Source organism: Polypterus senegalus, chromosome 16, assembly GCF_016835505.1.
Source record: "Polypterus senegalus isolate Bchr_013 chromosome 16, ASM1683550v1, whole genome shotgun sequence".
NCBI lineage: Eukaryota > Metazoa > Chordata > Cladistia > Polypteriformes > Polypteridae > Polypterus > Polypterus senegalus.
The window spans coordinates 54822474-54849506 of NC_053169.1; the positions used below are offsets into that span (position 1 = coordinate 54822474).

The 27033-nt window shown below is 40.0% G+C and overlaps 1 protein-coding gene across 1 annotated transcript; it reads right to left on the minus strand.

Moving 5' to 3' along the window:
• Positions 1 to 13839: 13839 nt before the first annotated feature.
• Positions 13840 to 17728, minus strand: LOC120516707 (structural maintenance of chromosomes protein 5-like). Its single transcript, XM_039738581.1, has 8 exons — positions 17722 to 17728; positions 16640 to 16721; positions 14851 to 14902; positions 14705 to 14758; positions 14516 to 14560; positions 14367 to 14431; positions 14245 to 14305; positions 13840 to 14154 (listed from the first exon to the last, which is right to left on the minus strand). The coding sequence occupies exons 3-8, from the start codon at positions 14896 to 14898 to the stop codon at positions 13867 to 13869; spliced, it is 561 nt and encodes a 186-aa protein (XP_039594515.1). The 5' UTR covers positions 14899 to 14902; positions 16640 to 16721; positions 17722 to 17728; the 3' UTR covers positions 13840 to 13866.
• Positions 17729 to 27033: the final 9305 nt, after the last annotated feature.

Sequence of the window (27033 nt, forward strand, 5' to 3'; positions counted from 1 at the left end):
TCTTTAAAAATCAGACAATGTGATTTTCTGGGTTTTTTTTTCTCATTTTGTCTCTCATAGTTGAGGTATACAGTACCTATGATGAAAATTACAGGCCTCTCTCATCTTTTTAAGCGGGAGAACTTGCACAATTGGTGGCTGACTAAATACTTTTTTGCCCCGCTTGTATGTCTATTCCTACATGGAGGGCCACATTTGTGTTACACTGAGATTTTTGTGCCAGTTTAGGTTGTTTTTCTACTCTGAGATGCTTGATAAATAGAAGCACTGAAGTTGTTTTGGACAAAGTGAACCTTTCGAATGGTGCAGTCTACCATTTCATTTGCCTGCACTTGCACTTTTCAAAGTATTTCCTTTCCAAAGCCCCTTGTTCTTGTGAATTTGATAAGCAGATGTATATCTGAAAGTCGTGTGCAGGCTGAAGGTCACAGAGTGAGTCAGTAGTGTCGACAGGGCTGATATTTTCAGTCTGGCTTCCTAACCACAAGGCCGCAATGACTGCCTAGAACAAATGACCGTTTGTTGATGTTCTTCTTGAAGGCTGATTAAACAAGTGATTGATTACTTTGGGTGACAATAACCGAATTGAATCTTTTCACATACAAAGACATTTTCACGGCCCGAGTTCCTGACACATTGTGAAGGTCATACACCGCCACGGTGGGTGATGGTAAGCAAGCCGGAAAGAAAGGTAACCTGCTTACTGATGTGATCACATTTCAACATTACGGATGGCGATTTCAATAGTCCTATTAATAATAACAGGAAGAAAATGAAGTGATGAATCGAATGGGTTAAGAGCAGCTTTGCTTAGATGGGCTCATTCATCTCCTCAGTCACCTGGGGATCGTTTTACTTGTCCTTCTAAGATGTCAAGGTTGTTTTGTTGGGGTTAATTTTTTCTTTTGGTATGGACTGATGTATAGACGAATGTCTATTAATAATTGAATCGCTCTTCCAAAACATCCATTTTAGAGTCAGACACAGAATCTGTTTCAGCAGCTTTGGGCACAAGGCCAGTTGTTAGGCCTGCAGGGGACTCTGTATACCAAAGGGAATTATTTAGCACACTCTCATCATTTACATTAACACTTGTGTCTTTAGAATGTGCAAGGTAACCAACCAACCAACCACCCAAAGAATACCCTCTGGGGGATTGGCAGAAGGTACAAACTGCACACACGCTCTGGAACTGAACCCCAAGTCTCAGGAGCTGGGAGACGTCAGCATTAACCATGTTGTTATTTTTTATGCTAGTTGGGTTGCAGATTCAGTTACTTTAATATATGGGTAGACAGTATGGCCTAGTGGGCCAAGCTTCAAACTCATTGTATGACCGCAATTGTGGAAAACCCATGTAAATGATTTTGCTATACCTGTGCAGGGTGGTCCACAAACCAAATGCCACACACAGAAAGACAGCAGTCGATTGCAGTTAATCCAGAATGCAGCAGCAAGAATCTTAACAAGAAAAAGAAAATCTGATCTCACCAGTTTTAGCATCATTACATTGGTTACCAGTGTATTTTAGAATTAACTTTAAAATACTACTTATGGTATTTAAAGCTCTAAATAATCTTTGCTCCTTCTTATATTTGGGGGTGCCTGTCCCCCAAATCATAAACTTACATCTTGTAATGGTGGCCTGCTGATTATTCCAAGAGCCAAGCATATAAGGAGATGTGAGGCAGCCGTTTACAGCTGTGCACTAAAGATCTGGCATACTTTACCAAGAGAGATATGCCAGGCTAAGGGGCGGCATATACTTGACGCTACGTGATAAGGACGCTGCTGCAACACAAGCAGTGTACTGTCTGTACTTGTGCATGTACTTTATGTAAATCTGGAGGTTTCCACCAGGTGGCAGTGAGAGAAATCATCACGGTGAGGAAGCAATGTCTGGCTTCACTGTGGAGTGAGTTGAGGAAAGAAAGATGTTGAAGATAAACATTTTCATGTATTCTGAGGTTCCTGCGAAGGTGTAAAAGAAACAAAGAAAAGGATGGCAACAGCGACACAGAAGATGGTATGTGAGACCTTTAAATGTGCTGCATCATTATGATGGGTGTTCTTCCCCACATGCTGTTAGCTGTTATTTGTTGAACTGTACTCTCCCTTTGTCTTGTCATTTAATAACAAACTTGTCAGTCACGTCCCACATTCACAGTGGCGTTATAAATGTCTATGAAAGTCACGTAAAGCATGCAGGTCCCATAATAGATATTTAAATACAATGCACCCCATGTGTCTTACGTAGGCACCCCTTTATCTCTTGTTTCAGTCACAGCTAAGCGTATTCTTAAGGTTTATAAACTTCTGGGTCTGGTTAGTTGTGGTACGCAGCAATTTGAACCTCTGTCTACGCGCTTCTCATTGTCTGGAACTCACTCGCCTTGTAAATGTCTTTTAAAGCTTTATTGTTTAATGTATACTGTCTGCTATGTATTGCTTTGTAAATCATTATTTATTGTCTTTGGTTGTACACCTATAAATGCCTGTATGTTTCTTTTGTATCTATTTCAGTTTACAGCGAGGTACATCCACTAAAAACGTTCAAGAAAACTTACCCTTGTCATTTTTATGTGGATGTGACAAGTTGTTTAACCTCTCTGCGGCCGCGTTGCACAGACAGCATGGAGTGAGGCAGAAAATGCATTATATGCGACGCATGTATAACCTATGTGAGAAATGGATGAGGAAAAACAGAATGAATACTTTTGCCTGTCAGCATTTAAGTTTGATTTGCTTCACCACATCGAACCATTCATCAGACATCCAAGCACGCGTACTGATCCTTTAGAAGCTGCAATGCAGCCGTTTAGCAATGGCCAAATCCCCACTTGTCTTGGACGTTTTCCGCACTGTGTCTCAAATTTGCTTCCATTTTGTCACGCACATTTCCACATCCACGCCAATTTGATGCCAGCTGTTCTGACGGGCATGTTTGTCACTATGGAGATGGTGATAGTAAACAACGATGCTGACGTCACGTACAAAAACTTGAACACACACACACGCTACCCATGTTTTTGCTGGCACTGCAACTCACGCACATGCATCACGTTAATTTCTGATGATGTGCTCAGAGGACGCATCCCCACTTCTTACTCTGACATTTTCCACATTGGCATGGACGTATCTGTCTTGAATTAGCCTCCATTTTGTCTCATGTTTCCACATCCGCATTCAAAGAGCTGCCGATATGATGCCAGCTGTTCCGACAGGCGTGTCTATCATTAATGGAGATGGTGATAGTAAACAACGATGCTGATGTCACATACCACAACTTAAACACACACATACCACTCGAATTTTTTCTGGTGCATCACGTTAATTTCTGACAAAATGCTCAACGGACACATCAAAAAAGCGCTGGGAATGCGTGGCAGCCATGATGCGTGAGTGTAAACGTTCTGAGCGTCAAGTATATTCCAGCCCCAATACTGCGGAACATTTTAAATTCCTAAAAGCCCACTTTTTGAATCTGGCCTTTGTGACGATGCAGGTTCTCTCTGTGCTCCCAACGTCCTTATGGGAGCCTTAAACCCAACACCGTCGGTAATGTCACCGAGATGACTTGACAAATAAAGACAAATCTCACATGAAGCCAGGGGATATTTCCAAAAATGCTAAAGTGCTTTTATTAAAATGATAATCAGTGTCCAAACAAAAATCAATAGTGCAGTGCTACACAGTTTCAATAAATCCATAAAAACAAGTGTCCAGTGGGGATAAAACTTATCAATAAACAAATCCATTAAAATCCGAGGTTAAAATGCAGTCTCTCTTATCCCGATTTGGCACACCTCCATCTATCTTTATCCCCAGCTCACCCATAACTCGCGTAGCCGGCGGAGACCAAACAGCCACAAGCTCCTCCGACCATCCTCCATCTTGGCCTCCTTCCGGACGTCACTGCCAGACCGTTCAAGGTCGGCTCTCCTCCCTTCATCCTTCGCGCTCCCGCAGTCACTCCTCAGATCCCTCGACAGGGCACCTGCCCTGCTCACCCCACTCCCTCGAAGTTTCAGTGGGGTGAACTTGCCCCCAGAGCGCAACCTTCCTTCGCGGGGCCCCAGCTCATTCTGTCTCCTGCTATAGGTGGCCAGATCATCCTGCTAGGACTGCTCTTCCCTGTCCGGGCGCAACGCCTTAATCACACACCACAGAAAGCCAATGAGGCAATCGAGAACGACCGCACCCACACGTGCAGGTGCGACTTGCTCCAACCACCTCATTAACTCACTGCAGTCATGCAATCATGCCCACGGAGAACAGCACGGCTATACGGATTTAAAACCCAGCCTTTTTTTTATTGGAAGCTGCGGACCCGCTATACACAGCCTTGTCGTAATTAAACTTTAGTTCTGCACTCAATGAACTAGATATGCACAGAATTATACTAATCTTTAATGAACCTACTGTCACTAATAATCTTTACTTTTCTCTGCTTTCTTTTCGGGTTGCACCGCCACCCCCTGATCAAAGTCTTGTGCAGCCGCCTGCAATTCTTGAATGAAAGTGAATTCCCCAACCTGCCACCGGACACACCGAGTCAAATCCTCTAAGATGAAGTATTAAACTTAAGAATATTTATGTTAGGTAAAATGCCCAGTGGAGGTTGCTTGGTGACCTTTTGAACTCAGACCCCCTACAGATTTTGAATTATTTTTACCAGCTTGACTGGATTTGTTTTTATTTTTTTCTGCCCAATCTGGCCAATGGGCCTTATCATTGGACAGTCATTTAGGGACTAAAAAAGACAAGTCTATATTCAACTACTCCGAATACTATATCTGTCTTATGTAAGGGTGTGTTATTTATTTTTTCTATACTATTTATACATTATTATTCTTAACAAATTTTAATTTGTGTTTCTTTGCATGTAACTATTATTTTGACATCTTGTAAAGCACTTTGAGCTACATCCTTTGTATGAAAATCTGCTATAGAAATAAATGTTGCTATTGCTGATGTTTGACAAGTTGCAAGAGAAAATCATCCTGACAGATGAGTCTAACTAGCGACTGCCCCAAAATGGCGGATCTTCCTGTAATGAGGACTTCCAGCCAGAAGAGGCGGGGCCAAGTGCACGGACACCAGTAGTAACGTCAAAGTTGGTAAAGCTATCAAGCTTCTGGTATGCAGAGGGAGGAAGAGAAAAAGGTGCTGGTAAATAGCGCCATCACCAGAGCCTTTAAGCTTCCCCAATGCACACGAGTGTCACACTACCTATGTACTCTTGTGTGAGGTTCTTAACTGGCTAAGTGATTAGTAAACGATTAAAAAAATGAAGCAGAGAACATTTTAGTACTGAGGTGGAGTTTCCAGAACATTCTAGTAGTAGATAGAAGTTTCCAGAACGTTCTATTAGTAATTATGAGTTCCAAGGCCATTCTAGTAGTAATCAGATGTTTCAAGAACATTCTAGTAGTAAGTTGAAGTTTCAAAAACATTCTAGTAGTAAGCAGAACTTTCAAATCTGTTCTAGTAGTAAGCAGAAGTTTCAAGAACATTCCAGCAGTAAGTAAGGGTTTCTGTTTGAGTCCTTTTGATGACTGAGTCTCAGCAGAAACAAAGGAAAAGATGGTGCAAAGTCTGCAGTGACCAAAGTTACCAGAGATTCCTCAATGTCTTTAGCTGATAAATCAGTTTGAACAGCTGAAGTTGGAGGATCTGGTAACAGATGTTCCTGTGGAAAAAGGCAAAGAAGATCTCAGTTGTTCTTCAAGAAATCTCCAGAACAGTGGAAGATAATCTTCAACGAATTTTGTGGACTGTTGGCACACATGTTGGTTGTGAACGACACAGGAAAAAAAAAAAGGAATAAGGCCCATCGAAAATTACAGCAACGTACTAACTGACAAAGGATGAGGAACAGAAACAGTTTGCTCTTTGTCCGGTCACAAACCATTACAAATTATTTTACAGCTACACCCGAGACGGTGCTAATGGTGTAGACCTACAGCAGTTCAGTTCAGATGACATAAAAGCAGCCAGATGGAGCAACCTCCATCTGTTTTTTATTTTCAGTAAAATTCTATGTATTTGTTAAAAATATGAAAAAGAATAAAACTAGCTTTGTGGAGAACTTGAATCTCTTTGGACCACCCTGCTGTATACTTATGAAGCACCTTCAGCTTCAGATTGCATTGACAATAGAAACTTACACAAACAAAAGAAAGGCTGTTAAAAATGACCTGATCTGTTAGATTGTGATTTTCTGATAATCATTCCCAAATCCACATAATCCAATTCATGGTTCTGAGGGACAGATCCTTTCCTGTCAGCCAGGGGGATAAAGCAGGAAAGAGCCCTGGATAGTGTGCCTGACCATTGCAGGGCTCACACACACAAACACTGGGGTCAATTTAAAGGAATACTCCACCCAAAAATGATATATTACTTACCTCATGTGGATTTTAGTGATGGCCAAAAAAAAAAAATGTAATTATATGTTTTCATGGTAAACCAAAATAAGAACGTTTCTGATAGAAGGGGTGTCTATGGAGACAAACGCTGGATGACAGCAAACGAAATAAAAATGTTGGTTTAAAAAAATCATATTACTTGTATTCTGAGGTGGGCTGGCGCCCTGCCCGGGGTTTGTTTCCTGCCTTGCGCACTGTGTTGGCTGGGATTGGCTCCAGCAGACCCCCGTGACCCTGTAGTCAGGATATAGCGGGTCGGATAATGGATGGATGGATATTACTTGTATTGTCAAAGTTGACCAGTTGTATGCGCTCAGTGTGCATAATGTACATATTTGTTGCTAAACTATTGTTAAATTATTATTTCCAGAAAAATCTGGGCAGAGCAAGAACAGGAAGTGCATTTACACACTAATCCTTTTATTAAGGTTGATTTTGAATTATGTTAAAACTTCGATATTTCATACATCTTTTATTAGTTTAGGATACTATTTGGTTTCTTTGTGTATTAGCTGCCTTTGTTATGTGGCTGTTCTGTAGGTAGTTCCCGAGGGGGCAGGACCACCTGCCCATGACCGCCAGAGACCTGTAAAGATGTGGGATCCCTACAGTTCCTGGTGGTTCATTTAAGTGTTAGGGAGTGATGAGTTATTGTGATCTTAACTGTGATTTTTTTTTTTTTTTGCATTTTTGAGTTCATATTCTGTTTTGACTTGCTGTATTGGGACTTTGATCGCATTGGAATGCCTTATTAATTTGGGCAAATCCTATTGCCTTTGTGCTCCACTGAGCTTCATTGTTATTGAAGAACATTTTTGTGATGAATACATCTTCGTTTTTTTCATGATTCTACATGGCCCTTTCTGTATCTAGCCAGGGTTTTTGTCAAGATTTCTCCCTCTAGTAGGCATTTTTGGAAGTGCTTTTAGGACTTACTTCATTTTGAGATACCAAGTCATAACAGATGGTGTGTTCTCCTTCTTCTTCCTATGAGTGGCCTTAGTGTGCCTCATGTGTGGCAGATGTCACCACTTTTGTTTTCCTTTCTGCCATGTCAATCGCTCTATAGCAGTAAGAAAGATGTGAACTCCAATAATTTAATGGAGGTTGCCTCTAACCAAATGTTTAGCATCACCAGTGTGTATCATCATATGCTTTCGATTAAGACCAAGATCAAGGTTCTAGATCCAGTATATATATATACTAGCAGAATACCCGCGCTTCGCAGCGGAGAAGTAGTGTGTTAAAGAAGGTACGAAAAGAAAAGGAAAAATTTTAAAAATAACGTAACATGATTGTTAATGTAATTGTTTTGTCATTGATATGAGTGTTGTTCTCATATCTATCTATCTATCTATCTATATATATATATATATATATATATATATATCTATCTATATATATATATATATATATATATATATATATAGCAAAATAACCGTGCTTGGCAGCGGAGAAGTAGTGTGTTAAAGAAGGAAAGAGAAAGAAAAGGAAACATTTTGAAAATAACGTAACATGATTGTCAATGTAATTGTTTTGTGTATTTGGTGGCAGCGTCACAAAGTTATTTTCATCTAGCTGCATCAGAAAATGTACCACGACGTCTGACATGCCTCCTTTTTACTGTTTTATCACAGCTTGGATTGCTGCTGTCATATATATACACACATACACATACACATACACATACATACACACACACACACACACACACATACACATACATACACACATATATATATACATATATATATATATACACACTCATACATACATACACACACACAAATTATATATATGTGTGTATGTATGTGTATATATATATATATATATAATCTAGATAGGGGTGTGTGTGTGTATATATATATATATATACATACATACATATATATACACTAGCAAAATACCAGCCATGGAGAAGTAGTGTGTTAAAAAAGTTATGAAAATGAAAAGCAAACATTTTAAAAATAACATAAGATGATTGTTAATGTAATTGTTTTGTCATTGATATTGAGTGTTGTTGTCATATCTATTTATATATATATATATATATATTTATATATATCTGTATATATATATATCTATATATATCTGTATATTATATATATATATATAGCAAAATACCTGTGATTGGCAGCGGAGAAGTAAAAAGAAAAGGAAACATTTTAATAATAACGTAACATGATTGACAATGTAATTGTTTTGTCATTGTCATGAGTGTTGCTGGCATATATATATAAATATATATATATATATATACATCTATACACATATATATACACAGTTATATATATATACATATACACACATACATATATATACATACTGTATATATACATATACATATCTACATATATACTGTATATACACATTTATATATACAAATCTACATATATATATCCATATATATATATATATTAGGTGGGACTCGATTAAAAAATTAATCCAATTAATTAGAGGCTGTGTAAGAATTAATCTTGATTAATCGTATGTAATCGCACGTAAATTTGCCCCAAATCGCAAATGTTTTTTTTTAATTTAAAAGTGTTTTAGTGGGCGACAGAATCAAATAATAGACATGGACATGAATATTGTAAACTGAAGCTGTTTTAATTTCTGAAAAAAAAGCCTTTAAACTGCATTTGAATTCAAAACAGAAACAAAAATATCATCCCTGGTTAAAATTGGGCAGACTTAAAAATAAAGTGGTAGTTTAAGTACTTTAAGTAGATTTTCAGAATAGTATTGTCTTTAAATAATAATAACCAAAATTTCAACATAAAGTGCAGTTTTTTCTTAAAAAATAAGTCAGAAACATAAAAGGTAATTTGACCAACTTAATCTTTAAACTCTGAGTAACCTTAGCCAAAATTATTTTGTACATTAGGCTAAAACAGTGTGATCATTGAACATTTTGTAATTAGATGTAATTAGAATTACTAACGGTCACGGAAGTCCAATGATCCCCAGTAAGAGCCACAAAGTCCGCTTTCTGTAATGCATCTAATTTTGCTTGCTTTTCAGTGTGCACAAAACCATGCTTTTATCAAGGCTCGCGGGAAGTCGAAATGATCAGTCGTAGGAACGCGCTTTATTCCGACTCTAACATTTTTGTAGCTGTGATGTGTGCATCAGTGTAATGGATGTACCAGGAAATCATGCATTGACAAAAGTTCCGTTTGCTTGGAATTGAAAGTGTGATTAAATGCGTTATTTTTTTAACGCGTTATGGAGTACATGCATCGAAGCTTCTCAGCTGTGCTTGTGCTAATAAAGGGAAACATTTTAAAAATAACGTAACATGATTCTGCGTTAACCGAATATTTTTCATACGTCCCAAACCAAGGAGATGCGAAGGTAAAATGAATCAGTAGCGCTACATACTCAGTGCATCCCTCTCGAATCGAACCTCGACATTAGAGGCTTAAGACTCTACAATTGAGCCACAGCATGTGGCTTGTCTATGTGAGAGTATGTACTGTAGATCGGGGTATATATATACATTTATATATATACCCGCGTATCGCAGTGGAGAAGTAGAAGTTATGAAAAAGAAAAGGGAACATTTTAAAAATAACGTAACATGATTGTCAATATACAGTAATTGTTTTGTGAGTGTTATTGAATGTTGCTGTCATCAAGGATTTGATTATCATTATTTCTTTCAATCAGGTCGTATTTGTACGATGTGTTGTGTTCAAGTTACATTCCGTGTTTGTCAATCGTTGTAAAGATGACAGGTTTCATTCATCGATTCGTTTCTTACTGCATCAATAAACAGCTCGTCTTCTTCTTTATCTGAGACCTGACACTCTGCATGCACGGGTTTTTTTTACACTGTCTTCCTTTAGCGGGACATTGACTTTTTCCACCGTGTGCTTTGTTTCCACAGTAGCTGCATTTATGAATATGCTTATCAGACGCTTCATATTTTTTGCTGCCTTTTCAATTGTGTAATTCGGTTTTGTTCAGCGCTCTTTGGAACTGTTGCTTTTATCTGTGCACTGCGTCAGTTCACGTGAGCCACTCGGTGTACTTGCATCGAAGGTTCCCAGCTGTGCTGGTGCCATCTGGTGCTATGTCCATGGCTGTATTTAATGTTACCTTAGTCCTGGCACTTAAAACTTTCTCTCGCAGTTTCGCTGAGTTTGTGTCAAACACCACCCTGACCATCTCATCTTCCTCTCCATAAGCACAGTCCTTCACCCGTGAATATTTACCCGTGGCAGTTTGCTATTGGATTGCCGCTGACGGACGGCCTTCTATGGGCAGGCACTAAATTACAAACGCCAGCGGCAGCCTGTCTATGAACTTAATTTAAAGTGTAGGTTTACATCGTGCTTTGTTTCAAGTAGCAGAACTCGCTTCTTATTGTTTCGCTGCCTTCTCAATTATATAATGCATGTTTTCTTGAGCGCTTTTTGAGGTCTTCCTGGTTTTCCCAATATCATCCACTTGCAGAGCCACAGCACCATACGTCACCGCAGTTTCAGACCCGCAGTTGTAGACCCGCAGTTGTAGACCCGGAAGTGACGTTTCAGGACTGACTTCGTAACATTACTTTCGGAAGGTTTCGGCAGGTCTCGGCAAGTAAGTCTTCTCCAAGTCAGAACTGACGTCACCGCAGTTTGAGAACGGAGAATCGGAAGATAACTTTGGAAGGTTTCGGCAGGTCTCTTTAACATGTCGACAAAATTAAAATCGTTAAGATCTGTGTTATTTGAAAATAGTTTTTCGTTTACATTCATGAAACGAAATATACAGTATAATTACAATGTTTGCACCACGTTAGATTTTAGTAAAACGTTAATAATAAAAGTGATTACATTTTTTAAAGAATAAACATTTTAGCCAATCTAATATTTTTAAACATGTATGTGAAGAAAACGGCAATACGTTATACACTGAATTATGCTATATATTAATTGCCTTACATTGAACATCTCTAGTTTTTATCACTTATTATTATAAGCCACCAAAAATATTATTAATAACCCTAATGTATTTATATAGCACCCTTCCTATGCCCAAAATTCAGAAAGAACAACAAGACCTATATAACATTGGCTACAAATATCTCCACTAAATAAAGATAAATACAGGATATACAAAACATTCAAATAGAATAAAAAACAATAATCCAGACTAATATACAACATATAATACTACAACAAATTTTTGAGTACCCCGAGTACTTGGACAGACAGAGGGGGTAAACTGAAAGGGCAGAATGTCAGGTCTGTTTAATGTCTTCCTAAACGAATGAGTTAAAAACAAATGAATGGAGTCGGCTGATGTCATTAATTTTGGGAGGTCATTCTACAGTCAGGGCGCTATATACAGCTGAAGGCCCTGCTGTCACCCACAGAGTGCAGGTTAGTGGGGGGCACAGAATGAGAGGACCTCAGTGGGCAGGTCAATAACAGAATTTGATATTCAATCCTGTAAGACACAGGGAGCAGTGAAGCTGCAGGATGGCTGTGATGTGCTCGCCGTTGCCAGTCCCTGTCAGGACTCTTGCAGTTGAGTTTTGAATCAGCTGGAGCTGTGATATACAGTAAGATTAGAAGTGGCACCTGCCAGTAGTGACTTACAATAATCAATGCTGGATGTGATAACAGCAGGGACAAGATTTTCACCATTAGAAAAGGACGGAATGAGCAAACATAAGAAATGTGACACAGGTGGTAGTTTCTTAATGTGGCTTACATGGCTGAAATAAGAAAAGGAGGAATCAAAGTGACACCGAGATTCTTTGCAGTAAAAGAAGGTCTGATGAGACCATCACCCAGAATGGCTGAAGAGGAGCTTGTTTTCTTAAGTTGCACTTTAGTGCCGCTTTGCAGGAGATAAGTTATGTTGCAATTTAATTTTAAAGTTTTGCTCTGTTCAGGTTTTAATTTTAATTTAATTTCACTGAAGCAAATTGTGAGCTGAGAAGGCTGTGATGAAGTGTCACTTTTAACATTGAAACAGATCTAAACATCATCTGCATAAAAATAAGCCAGTCCAAAGCTACAAATAACTTGCTCAAGGGGAAGCACAGAGGATGTCATTTCATTAACAAGGGGAAGTCAGATGGAGGAACTCCTGTGAGAAATTAAGGCATGAGGCTTACCCTGGACATGACATAAGCTGCATGGCCACAACGCCATATGCAATAACTTTTACTTTTACACAAACTGGGACAGGAGCTCCTCAAGATGAAGGTAACAATGCTTAGCTCAATAAGGAAAAATAAGCCAGAGCTCCCATCTCAACTGCTGGCCACACAGAATAGGCCAGTGAAGACCTTCACGTTTGTATAAACAAATGACACATCCTTGGTGCACAATGTGACCTGCACAGAGAGAGGAGATTCCATGGCCAGAAATGATAATGGACGCTAATTCTACAAAAAGAGGAGTGGAGAATTTAGACAAAACATTACGCTGGATGCTGGCCACAGACAATTTTTTCAACGTATTGAACATCTCATAAAAAATACTTTTGTCATCTGGGCAACCTTGAACCGAGGCTGGAACAGGGAGAAGACAGAGCCATCTTGAGGAGCAGAGTAAACCATTGGTGACACCTCACATGCTACTGGGATGACATGTGCCAAAGACCCCAGCATGTACAGCCATTGTGTCGATTCAACAGTCCAATCCACAGAGGAACCAATGATGGTACCTGTAGTGTGTATGCATAGTGAGTGTGTTTGTGTTTCTCACTGTGTGAACTGTACAGTTATTACAGTATTGTGTAGAAAATGAAAATATTAAATTCTGCTTGATAAACACATAGAATGTGATCTGAGAGTAAACAGGTTATTTACATTGCTTGTTAAACTAAAGTGACCTTCTGATTTAAAAAAAAAAAAAGTCCCAATAGTACATACGTAGAAAAAATGTAATCATAAATTGAGATTCAACACAATTCTTTCATGCTTCTCAAAGAGAAATTAAAATATGAGGTTTGTAAACTACTGTATTTGTGAAGGACTGAAGTGTGAGGCTATCTAAAACTACCATTGAGTGTACTTCAGTAATGTGTTAGTGACTTAGAAAACCACAATATTACATTATTGCACATCAGCATCTTCATAATGTCCAAGACCTCAAATCTTTCACTGCTGTACCAAAATAATGTTCTGTCCTCCAAGGAAACCCTCAAAAAAACACTACATTATCTCCAAAAGGAGACATTTTTACTAATTTTCGTGTTTGTTCTGTGATGAACTATTTTTAAAAATATTTTAAAGGAGCCTTTAGATAGCACTAAGTGGGCTTTAAATGAGCAATAGACCCAAAAAGACTTGCAGTTAAATTGTTTATTTTCAAAACTACCCACCATCAAAGGAAAACAGAAAAATCAAAGTATTATAAACTGAAATCAACAGAGTATTAATGCACAATAAAATACAAGTAACAATCAATGTAGCAACAGACAATAATTATACTGATTCATTAAATATGCAGTTTACTTTAAGTTTCATTTTATCCCGACATTTTTGAGTGAAAAGTTCCATATCATCCCTAAACTGAAAAATAAATATAAAGGGTTCTTTTGCCAAAATTAAATCTTCAGTTTCAACTGCATCGATGATGTCCTGGAGAGCTCGGCTTTGGTCCTCCTCCTCCATCTCCAGAAAATGGGGCTCAGACACGGCACCTCTGAACAACTGTCTATGTTGGTGCAACCATTTTACTGCAGTGTGGAGGTCCCTTTTTATTAGTGGTTCCTTTAGATAAAGACCACAAAGAGAATTAAACAAAACATGTATTTCTACATGCCTATTTAAATAATATTAGATATTACATACAGTATATACCTCCTCACTGCTCTGGGTCTCATTCACACTCTCCAGTGCCCCTTTAGTGAACGCCTTTGTCCTGTAAGAAATATTCACACGTTAGAGAGAGAGAGAGAGAGAGAGAGAGAGAGAGGAGATACCTTTCAACAGCAAAATTCTCCAACAGAATGAAGCACCACCACCTCCTGATCAAGGGTAAATCACACTGCCATGCAGATGGAAAAAACAAAGTACATTAAAACCAGTAACAGATATTAACAAATAATCAGAGACATAAGTGAAAGCTTACAGCTGTGAAGTCAAATGGCGCATCCAAGACAAGGTGCAGAGCATACTGTGGAGCACACAAAAGAATTATCTTAAATTAATATTTAATCTATTTGCATACAGTACAGTGCACACTCTACTTATTGCAATTTATTTATAGTGATTCTAAAGAATTCCCAACCTAAAAAATAAGTTTCTTTGATTTTCTCACCATCAACATGAATACTCCACAATCCACTGACCCAACCAACTGCTGTGGAAGATTCTGAAATTGAAATGGATTCATATCACCTACTGCAAGTTACAAAAGAATGTCCATTACTTGTAGTCCTCTCAATGACATTCCTATAAACTAACCTTGTTTTTAATTAGTATCCATGTGCCTGAAGATATTCGTTTTGTCATGTTACTGTAACAAAACAAACAAACAAGTCTTACACATACAAATGTAAATATCCAATATGTGCTGATATTTAGGTAGAGTAAGAAAATCTTGATGTAAGCAGAATATAAGCACAACTTCTTAAAGTAGGCATGTGTTATCAATATTAGTGTGACGGCATTTTGCATATACGGGTTGGAAAATGGATGGATGGATGGATAACTTAAATATTTATAATATACACTTGAATTAAATAAAATATTGTAGTCTGGCAGTAGGGGCAGTGATAATGCTGTGATGGTCTGCAGTCTAAACCACATCTGTGGATGGCAAAACCTAAAATGTGTAACAGTATAAATTGTTATAATGTAGAATACCGAGTTAAAAGTATACAGTATGTACCAGTACTGGACATACATTAAAAATAAACTCTCAAATGAATTTACCTTCATGGAGAACTGCCTTCTTGAAATGACTCTTCAAATGCTTTTTTAATTTTTCCAGTTTGGAGGGCTTAAAAACATTACCACTACAAAAGGACAATGGAACAAGGTGCAACATCTGTTGCATTGAGTCAGCAGTGGTACTGACTCTCCCAATTGAATAGTTATGTGTTTCTATAAAAATGACAAAAAAGCAGGATAGCTTTAGCAAGTTTAAATTCTGTATCTACAGTAATCACTCACAATACTAAATAACTGTTTTAATCAAGCAATCAAATTTGAATTATTTTGTGCATTTTACAATTAGTATTGTCACAAAGCAGCTTTAACTATTTCCAGGCCATAAACCTGGAGACAAAAATCTTGGTGTCAGTACCAGATTATAATTGAACAAAATAAAAAATGGTCTGTTTTGTTTTACACAAATTAAAAATAACATAGCAAGTTTAAAAAGAAAAGACAAAGGACAAATAGGAATGCAGATTCATTGTAAATTTTACTTATTGGACTGACTAAGCAAATATATTTTTATCCTAGATTTGAAGGCTGACAGACTGTCAGAATCTCAAACCACTTTGGCAGGGTTGTTCCTAAAACAGTGTGCTTTACAAACTACTGTTTTATTTCCAGCTACAGCTTTTTTTATTCTAGAGACAACAAGATATTCCACTTCCTGTAAGAGTGATTGTAAGGAATTAAAAGGTAACTCAAATATTGAGATCCTTAACTATGCAAAGTGATACATGTGATCACCAGTACCTAATAATTCAATACAAAATACAAAATTTGCAGAAAGAAAATGTAAAGAAAGCAAAACAGGGGTGATATATACTGTTCATATTTCCTGGCTCTTGTAAGCTCTTCAGCCGCTGTATTTTGAACTAAATTAAGTCTGTTATCAGCCACAAAGCCTTATAGTGATCCATGTAGAAGTAATAAAAGCACGATAAGTTATTCAGCATCATGGAATGCTAACATAATCTAAGTTTTGCAATATTTCTTAAGTAAAATGAAGACTACTCTAGATACATGTTTAGTATGTGTATCAAATGAAAGATCATCATTTTCATTGTAGATATATCCAAGTTTAGAATTAGTGCATTGTGAGTGATAGGGGTGCCATCAACAGACATGTTACATTCAGACTGACATTTTAGCAGCTTTCAACCAATGACTAGCACTTCTGTTTTTAGAATTCAACAAATGAAAATTTCAAGGAATCTACTTTCTAACAGGTAAACCTCTATTTTAGAACACTGAGATGGTTCATGTAGTTGATCAGATGAATATCATGGTCTATAGTATCAAATGTGGCACTTACTGTAGATGTAATACTATGGGCCTAAAAATGCAACCTTCGTCAGTGGAGTGCAAATCATTGAATACTTTGACTAAAGCAGTACCTGGGTGAAAATGTTACAAGAGATTACTTTTATTTGCAAAAATATAGAGAACCACTTACCTACACCTTTCTCTAAATTTCAGAAATACAAGAAAGATTAGAAAATTGGTCTATAATTTGATAGATCACAGTTAAAAAGATTTCTTTTTTTACATTAAGAAGAGGTTATTAGCCAATATAAATAATGTAGGTACACATCCAAGATTTAAAAACTAATTTATAATACTTAAATGTGGCTTACCAAAGAGAAAGAAAAAGATCTTTCACAAATGTAGTAAGAAAATGAAGGAAGATTTAGACTTGTTAACTAATGCACCAAATTCTGAACATTCAATTTGGGCAAAGGATTTTAATTTCTCAGCTTTCTTAAAAGCAACATCATTTGACACTACTTCACTGGCTAAATAAGAAAACATAATTTATTATAAAGTGGTGTAGAATTTTGAAGCTTATACCTAGATTACTTTCTCATTTGAAGACTTAATGTTCACTTCTTAACCGAATAGGAATATGTTTGTTTCATTTTCATTAAAAAGTCGCCCACCCCCCAAAAAAGAAAATAATTAAAAGTTAAATAAACACTACGTTAACATTCGTTAGGAAATGAATGGATGGATGAATACAATTTATAAAATATATTACAAACAACAAAACGAAACTTAAAAGATCTTAATTTAGGTTAAATATCGTCTTAAAGTATTGGGAATTTTCCGTTCATCAAGAACATAGACTGAACTTTGAGCAAAATGCATTTTTATCGTATTTTGCTGACAATGCAACATTAAGTGTCGATTTCTCCAGTTTTTACGAGGCAAACCACCGTAACCAGTGTTGCAGTCATTAACAATTAGCTCGCCAGCCAAAGATTACATACATGTAAACGTAAAGTTAACTTTTCAAACTGTTCTGAAAAACGTTTTGCAAAATGTACAGGTTTATAATTATATTAAGAATAACAGTAGTAATAATAATAAAAATAATAACAACAACAACAATAATACCGTGCTGTTTTCTGTCATATTTTGTTCGTGCTCAAAAATGCTGCGTTCGTGCTAAAAACTAAGACTTGTGTTCGATAAATGGAGGCGTTGTTTTCGCCTTGCCTAGAAATGGTAACGTCACTTCCGGGTCTAAAACTGCGGGTCTACAACTGCGGGTCTGAAACTGCGGTGACGTATGGTGCTGTGGCTCTGCAAGTGGATGCTTCTCGGTTTTCTATGTACTGCGTGATTACGTGGGAGGCGTGATGATGTCACACGAAACTCCGCCCCCACGGCGTTGAAGCTCATTTCCATTACAGTAAATGGAGAAAAACTGCTTCCAGTTATGACCATTACGCGTAGAATTTCGATATAAAACCTGCCCAACTTTTGTAAGGAAGCTGTAAGGAATCAACCTGCCAAATTTCAGCCTTCCACCCACACAGGAAGTTGCAGAATTAGTGATGAGTCAGTGAGTGAGTGAGTGAGTGAGTGAGGGCTTTGCCTTTTATTAGTATAGATACATACATATATATACACATACATACATATATATACACATATATATACTTGTGTGTATGTTTGTATGTGTCTATATGTGTGTGTTTAGCTTTGGTCACTGAGTGCAAGGGAAAAATAATAAAATATAGTCTATAAGTTATTAAACAGTAAAACATTAACGTTTTAAGAAGTACAGGTACATTGAGCACTACTGGAGTGGTTGGGTAAACTACATTTTAAAGACTGTGTAACACAACAGGTAAGTAACTAACAGCAGCTAAAATGTATATGGATAATCTCTCGGTAGTAGATCCCTTTTGAAAGGCGCTACACGACGGCTGTGGTATAGAAATTACATTTTCTATGTGAACTTTCAAATTTGTGCCTCTGGTAATGTGCCTTACCGGCAATTAAAGAAAATTAGTTTTGTGTCCTTTGCAATGTTAAGAGAGAAAGGCTTTGGTTTGGGATAAAAGGAAAAAAGGTGTAAAGAAAGGAAAGTTGCCTTTCCTTTTATATAGTATAGAGAGATGTGTTCGCTGACGATATGAGCATCTGCTGGGGACAGTCGCGGTGGGTCTTGTGTAGACTGGTGAGACGTCCCCGCCAATAATCGGCTGTGATGGCACTGTCAGTCCTCCACTCCTGTGCGTATCTTCATAATCTTAGCTGAGGACCTCATAATCGTATACGTGCAAAAGAAAGTGTGAATCGCCTTAATATTATTTTGCCGTGGTGTAGAAAAGGGGTCCCGTGTTTGCACTTGTCTGGGCTATAGCGCAGGGGAGGAAGAAAAAAATTAAAAGTGCTCACTTTGACTTAAGGCAGAAGCGCAGTCAGCGTCTCAAAGGCCGGCACAGCTATGCACGCGCTGGCTGCTCGACTTTTGCTGGGCAGGAGACCCCTTTTGTACACACGCTCATGATATCAAAAGTCTCAGCGTTCTTTGGAGGTAATTCATATATTATATATATAGAAAAATACCCGCGCCTCACAGCGGAGAAGTAGTGTGTTAAAGAAGTAATGAAAAAGAAAAGGAAACCTTTTAATAATAACGTAACATGATTGACATTGTCATGAGTGTTGCTGTCATATATATGCCTGCCTAAATAAGTCACCCTCGCTTTGCTCTTACTTTTTTACCGTTCATTTAATCATGGCTAGTGGCGGAAAACTTATAAAATGGAAGGAGGATGTCTTTACCAAAACAATTATTGATGGCGAATCGATTATTCATAAAGCTTGAATTGGTGATCTGTTTTTCTGTGTTAACCTCATATTTTTTCATACTTCTTCTCAAACTAAGGTGGTGCGAGGGTAAAATGAATCGGGATGCTGATCAATGTAATCGTGTACCAGGAAATCATGCATTGACAAAAGCTCCCCTTTGCTTGTAATGCAAAGTGTGATTAAATGCATTATTTTTTAACGCATTATGGAGCACATGCATCGAAGCTTCTCAGCTGTGCTTGTGCCAAGAACGAAATGAGATGAATGGGAGGGGTGATGATGACGTGACTCCCCACCCGCCTTAACTGTCAATCCCCCACAAACACAGTCTCTCTGAATTTGCATAAGCACACCCCTTCACCTACAATTTTAACTTAGTTACAAAGTGATCAAAACTCTCGTTTATATCCTGCGTCCTCTCATTAAACATGTATCCCGCATTCCTGTGGGCATGTGAAACGCCAGCAGCAGCCTGTCTATGAACTTAATTTAAAGTTTAGGTTTGCACCTTGCTTTCTTTCCGAGGTAGCAGGACTCATGAATATGGTAGTATATGTCACTCGCTCGCTTCTTATTGTTTTTCGCTGCCTTCTCAATTATATAATGCATGTTTTCTTAAGCGCTTTTTGGAGGTCTTCCTGATTTTCTACGCACTGCGTTGACAGTCAGTTCACGTGATTACGTGGGAGGCGTGATGATGTCACACGAAACTCCGCCCCCCACGTCTTTCCAGCTAAACTCTTATTACAGTTAATGGAGAAAAATACCTTCCAGTTATGACAATTAGGCGTAGAATTTCGAAATGAAACCTGCCCAACTTTTGTAAGGAAGCTGTAAGGAATGAGCCTGCCAAATTTCAGCCTTCTACCTACACGGGAAGTTGGAGAATTAGTGATGAGTGAGTGAGTGAGTGAGTGAGTGAGTGAGTGAGTGAGGGCTTTGCCTTTTATTAGTATAGATACAGTATATATGTATATATGTTGTGAAGCCCAGGCGCATACAGCCGACCTAACCCTGACACAGACAGGCAGGAGACAGGTTTTGCACCCAGCACACAGTTTATTTACAGTTCTGTGCACACAATAAACCAGCATCAAGACATAACACAGTCCCTTCTCTGCTGCCAGTCCATCTGCCTTCACTCCTCCTCAGGTTTTGTCCTCTTACTCCCGACTCCAGCCAATCAATGGTGGGGACTGGCCCCTTTTTATAGGCCCAACAAGTCTCTTCCAGTCACACTTTCGGGTGTGGAGGAAGTGTGGCCAAATAGGGCCCTGCAAATGTTCATGCACCCCCCTGCTCATGAACCATGGCCCTGCTGCAAGCCAAGGGGGCTACCCTCTGTCAGTCCGGGAGAGAAACGGTCTTAAAAATACTCTCTCCACCGGTCCTTCCGTGCTCTGGGCATCTGCCATAATGTTTATATGTTTATATTTATATATGTATATATACGTATGTCTGTGTATATATGTATGTCTATAGGTGTATGTATATAAGTATATATATATATATATATATGTATATGTACTGCATACGTATATATGTGTAGATATAGATAACAAAAAAATGAATCAGACTGATTATTGTGATGAACAAACTGTGATTCATTACACGACTACTCTTCTTCTCAACCCTCATTAACCTTCCACCTCATTTAAATGTAAATGTAAAATTAAAAGATTTTTTTTCCTTTATATGAAAGTCAGGTATCAGTGACACTACCAGGAAAGGGTTTTGGGTTCAGTAAAGTCACAATTGTTACAGAATGCCCTCTCTGCTCCGTACAGTATATACACTTTTAATCATTAAAAAAAATATTTTGTTTAGTAAAATTCTTGCCGAATATTTCAGTGACCAAATATTCTGTTGTGTAATAAAAGTTTTGAAAAGGATGACCTTTGAGCTAATAGTTTACTTTGCAGATGAATTTTCCTCATAATGGTATTAGAATAAGCTCTTGTGCCAAATGAAAATATTATTGAACTAATAAAAATGTCTTGACATTTCAAAAGTTGAGTCTACCATACAATATGAGCCAAGCATAATAAGAGTAAAGATAAAACAACAAAATTATTTGTAATCATTCAGTGGATTATTTGTTTTGAGCAAGAGAAACAAACCACAGAAGTTCTGATGTCACAGGTGTCATCCATCCATCCATTATCCAACCCTCTATATACTAACTACAGGGTTGGAGCCAATCCCAGACAACACAGAGTGCAAGGCAGGAAACAAACCCCGGGCAGGGCACCAGCCCACCGCAGGGCGCACACACACACACACACGCCCACACACCAAGCACACACTAGTGACAATTTAGAATCGCCAATGCACCTAATCTGCATGTCTTTGGACTGAGGGAGGAAACCCACACAGACACGGGAAGAACATGCAAACTCCACGCAGGGAGGACCCAGGAAGCCAACCCGGGTCACCTAACTGCGAGGCAGCAGCGCTATCCACTGTGCCACCATGCCGCCCACAGGTGTCATGGATTTCAAATTTATGTAAGAGATCTGTAGTGAAGCTAAACAAGGTCCTGCTGTCAGGAGCAGAGTTCAGATATGGCATTTGTGGAGCAGTGACAGGGTGGCTTTTAGAACTCATGTACTCTTGGACTATATATTGTCACCCACGTGCGACTAGGAGTGAGCTGAGTGGACCAAGTGGAGGTAATTACCTGCCAGGCCAGGGGGTGCCCTAAACCTACCTCTGTTATCTTTACAGGCCAAAAATGGGAAAGACTGCCTGATGCAACAACACTTCCAGTTCCGGCCCCTAGACTGAAGTCACTTCTGGTCCCCGCCCCTAGACAGAAGTCACTTCCGGTTCCAGCCAGATGACATCACTTCCGCCTTTTGGCTTATAAAGCCGCCATCTTTCCTCCACTAGTCAGTTCAGTGAAGAACTCAAAATAGTGCACAAGTGAACTGGGGAGGAGGAACCGCTGCACCTCGGAAAGCCGCTGCAGAAGAGGAGCTGCCAGGAGGCTCACCACCGCATCAGGGATCGGAAGAAGATGGCAGAGAACTGGAAGTCCCCCCCAAGGCAAGCGAGGGATTAGACGGTGTGTGTCTTGTTCCTGTCGATGACTGGTCAGAGGCGGGACCGGCGAACATCCATCCCGAGCCGGGGGAGGACCCAACGAAATACAGAAGTAGGCTCCACCGTGCACAGCCAGCGTGTAGGACTGATCAACAGGTAAGTCCTCCGCAGGCTGATGCTCTGTTTGTGCATGCGGCTCAGCGTAATCCGGAGGTTTCCCTTCGGTTCACCAAGTCGCTTTGCAGGTGATACACAACCTTCGAGACTGGATAGTTGAGCTGGAGGAGAAGGCGATTGCGCCACGGAAGACGCTGCGACAGTGGGCAGAGCGGCATGGCCATGGAATCTCTGGCCGGAGGATCGTGGCGGTGCAGGTAAGTGAGGCCTGTACCGTAAAAAGAAATGGAGACGCAAGCGAATGCGCTACCGTATTGTGCAGTTCTGGGGCCTCATGTATAAATGATGCGTATGCACAGAAATGTTGTGTCATATAAAACCTAAACCTGGTGTAAAGCCACACACATTTCCACGGTACCTCATACCCTGTCGTACGCAAGTTCTCCGCTCAGTTTTGCAGACTGGCAGCACACAGCATCAAAGCAGTGCTACTGTTCCTGTGTGGTTATCCTTTCTTTTCCTGACGCGGTTTTATAAATACACTGAAATTAACTGCATATTGTTTATTAGTTTAATGTATCTGATTGTAATTAACCACTAACAATATAATGGTTCACAGAATGGTCAAACTATTCTAAATACCATAGCTGCTTTAGCGTTGTTACTCTCACTGCACCTTCTTCTTTTTCTTTCAGCTGCTCCCGTTAGAGGTTGCCACAGCGGATCATCTTTTTCCATATTACTCTCACTGCACTACTCGGAGCAGCTGATCGGAAAGAGAATTATCAGTATACAGCATCAAGCACACGCTGCCTCAGCCATGCTTCCTATTTGAACTGCTTCTCATATGACAAACGCTTCAAAACCTTTCCTGTGTGGACCTCGCGGTTCAGAAAGAGTTTCATCCCAAGAACTCTAAACGCACTCAATCAGTCCATCATGTGCTCCTTGTAGAACTGTTTGTACTTACTAACCTCACTGAAAACTTGCAGTACAGTTATAATATTGCACAACCTGCGGCACTTTATAAAGCGCGTATTTACATATGATGACGATATAATTTTTAAGATGAAATGCAGCAAAATATGTTTATTATATTATACAGATAATACTTTAACTTCATTTAAATAATCTATATTGTTAATAATTAAAGGACATGGTGTCGCTACGCTAGCAAGGATCTGGCGCTCCGCTCAAGATTGTTCCTGCCTTGCACTGAATGCTTCATATACATACATACATACTTTGTATACAATCGCTGTGCCACCATGTTCCCATGTTTAATAACGTGCTTTAACTCCCATAAAAATGATATCACGTATACATCTCAGTATTTTTGTTATTCAGAGAGCTGTAATATCACAAATGTAATGGATTCTGTGTCCTGTCGGAGGAAGAGAGCCGGTTTAAGAAGTACGTAGTGATTCACACACATAGAGCACATAGAAGAACAAAGCATTTAATGTGCTACTTTAATTATGATGTGATTTGAGAAATTGTTCAATTAAACATTTTTAAGATGAAGTTTATGATGTTCTACTTTAATGACAAAATAAACTACGTGATTAAAGTAGAAATTTCGAGATTGAAGTTGACATTTCGTGCTTTTTCATACTGTGTGCCTTTTTTTTCTCTGTACCCTAATAAACTTTCAGACACTCAGACGGTGGGCTACGACTCACCTTTTCACAGCGACTTTGATATGTGACTTCTTTTTTATTTCCAGCACTGTGCGACTTTGTGAACTTGAGCTTTCAAGTTTCTCCAACACGCTATGTCACTCGATCAACTTCCTTTTGTTGTTTATTCCACTGTTTAAATCAACAAATAGTACATTTTTCCTTTGTCTTCACTTGGTATTTGCTGAAATTCTTATATTTTCCCCCATGCTTTTCCCATTGTCTTTTCACAGAAGGCTGAGCATAAGGGCTATTTATATTGATTTGAATATTCAAAGAGGCATAATTCTGGGAGGAGTTGGGGCAGGACAGCACGCGTGTGCACGAGCGTTACTTTTCACGCTGACTGGGATTTATGTATCGGAACAATGTGGAAGTTGGAGTACGCACAGATTCCTGCATCTGGATTTTTCTTTGGGTAAACACATTTCGGCTTTTGTGCTTCCGTCATGTTATAGTGCGAATTCTATGCACAACGTTATGCATGAGGTCCCTGGTGACTGAGGAGCCGGAGGGCTGAACGCGTGGTGGGAGTGGAGCCAAGACGCCAGCTGCTGAGTGCCGCGGGTCTTAAAGCCCTACTCCATAAGCCAGCGCCAGTCTTCCTTTGCTCCACAGGGGTGCAGATGGCCAGGGATCTCTTCGTTTCCTGTAGGGAGACTCAAACTGTCAGGGCGCCCCAGAGGAAAGGGAGGAACTGGAGGTGTAAGGCCGGATCTTCCCACAGAGAGAGACGTGAGCCTGTGTGCTCATGTACGGAGACGGGCCACCCTCTGCTGGTGGAGAGGGAAGCCCCAAGGTCATCGGGGAAGACGGGAGTGCGAGCAGTCCCGTTGAACAACACAATGAAAAGGGCACAAATGCCATGGAGCGAGTGCCGAGTGTGACGATGTGGGTTCTGGCTCCATGCTCCCTTCACTGTTTGGAAGCCCTTCAACCCAACACCGTCGATAATGTTACAGAGTGAGCTAGTCAGTGGAGGCAATAAACAATTGAGCAAGGGGATGGTAAAAATTGCAACAGTGCTTTTATTAAAACAGTCAACAAAAACAGTGTTCAAATAAAGTGCAGTGCTTTCATAAAGTCTTCATTAAATAAATAATCCAATAAAAAAAAACATGTGGAGGTTTAAAATCAATAAATAGAAAAATCCGCTAAAAACAACGTGGTAAAATAGTACAGGAAGTAATATGTTAAAACCAAAAGCTCGGTGTCTTCTGCTTCCATGGCGGCTCCCCTGCTACACTCATCTGGTCTGCTCTACAGGAGAGTCGCCTACCTGCAGGATCAGCTGCCCTTCAATCAGGTCTGGTAGTCCTTCGACCCTTGGCTTCGTCAGGCTCCCAACCGGACCAAGACTTGGGTTATTTCCCAGCGGCCAAGGCGCTCACGTTGGGACTACACCAGCCCAAAGTCTTCTCGACTCCCACTCCTTCTACGGTCAAGTCGATTCCACTGGTCACTCCAGCTACTTAGTCACTCAGCTTAGCCCCACTGAGTGTTGGCCAAACACTCCCCTCGTGGGCTCGCCTCCCAGCTGCCTGCTTTCTCCCTCACTCGCTCTTCCAAACCGGCACTCTCTCTCTTACTTCCTGCTTTCTTCAGCAACCTCCGTCTCTTTCTCTTTCCGTTTTCTGATCTTTCCTTTTTTTTTGCTCCTGACCTTCTTTCTCCAAACCGACTCGCGCTTCTTATAATGCGAGGGGCCATAGCAGCTGTAGCATATTAGCCACGGGAAAAATCACGGATGTGGGCAGTCCTTCACCTGTGCACTCGGTGAGAAACACCCACACCGCAGATCGCCCCGTGGCTTGCTATGGCCCTACGCCTCCTCGCTAAGCCGCCTTGAGTGCGGCCATTATTTATTTAAAAACTGGCCCTTACTGAGAGCGCCGTGGACCCACAATACCACACCGAGGTTTCAGCTGCCATAGTGCTGGCCGAAGGGGGGAGCGTTGGCCCTTTGGCTTAGTTGAGAGCGCCAGGCAGTGGCGTCAGGGCAACATCTCTGTCCCTGTGTCTGCTTTCTGTTTTGCAGGACCAGACCCTGGGCGAGCATGATTTGGACCCGGTTTCATGGGTGACCTATGCCTCTGTGCCCAACAGATCTCCGCTGGCGATGGGGCATTGTGGCAGGAGACTGGGGGCCAGACTCAGCTGGGACACCGGGAAGGACCGGGAGGCGGTCTATACTTTCCTTGGGCCACGAGGGGGCAACCGCCATGGATGATGAGGGGACTACAGGGACGGAGCAAAGAGGCTCAAACACATTGGGGCCAGTGGCCACTGCCAGGGGCGCCCCAAGCGTCATGGAGCCCGGGATACCTGCACTTCCAAAACACCTGGGCAGGTGGAGGAAGAACCTTCCAGGTACAACCGGAGTGCTTCTGGGTGCTAGTGCGGCACTCCTGCCACACCAGGAAGTGCCGCCAGAAGGTCATCAATGAGCACCTGCAGCACATCTAGGTGGACATAAAAGGGGCCACCTTCCTACAGTCGGGGAGCTAGTGTTTGGGAGCTGGAGGTGGACGAAGCTCCAGTGATGAGAGGAGGAAAGGTGGCCCATGGACGTTAAAAGGCCAGAGGAAGGGTGTTGTGGTGCTGGAGCACTGTGTGTGTGCAGGACTTGTGTTTGGGAACAATAGTTTAATAAAACGAGTGTTTTTAAGAACTGTTGGTGTCCATTTGGTTGTGTCCGGGCTGCTTATCTCACAATGTATAAGGAAAAACACAGGAGAGTTACAAAGTGTTTGGGCACCTC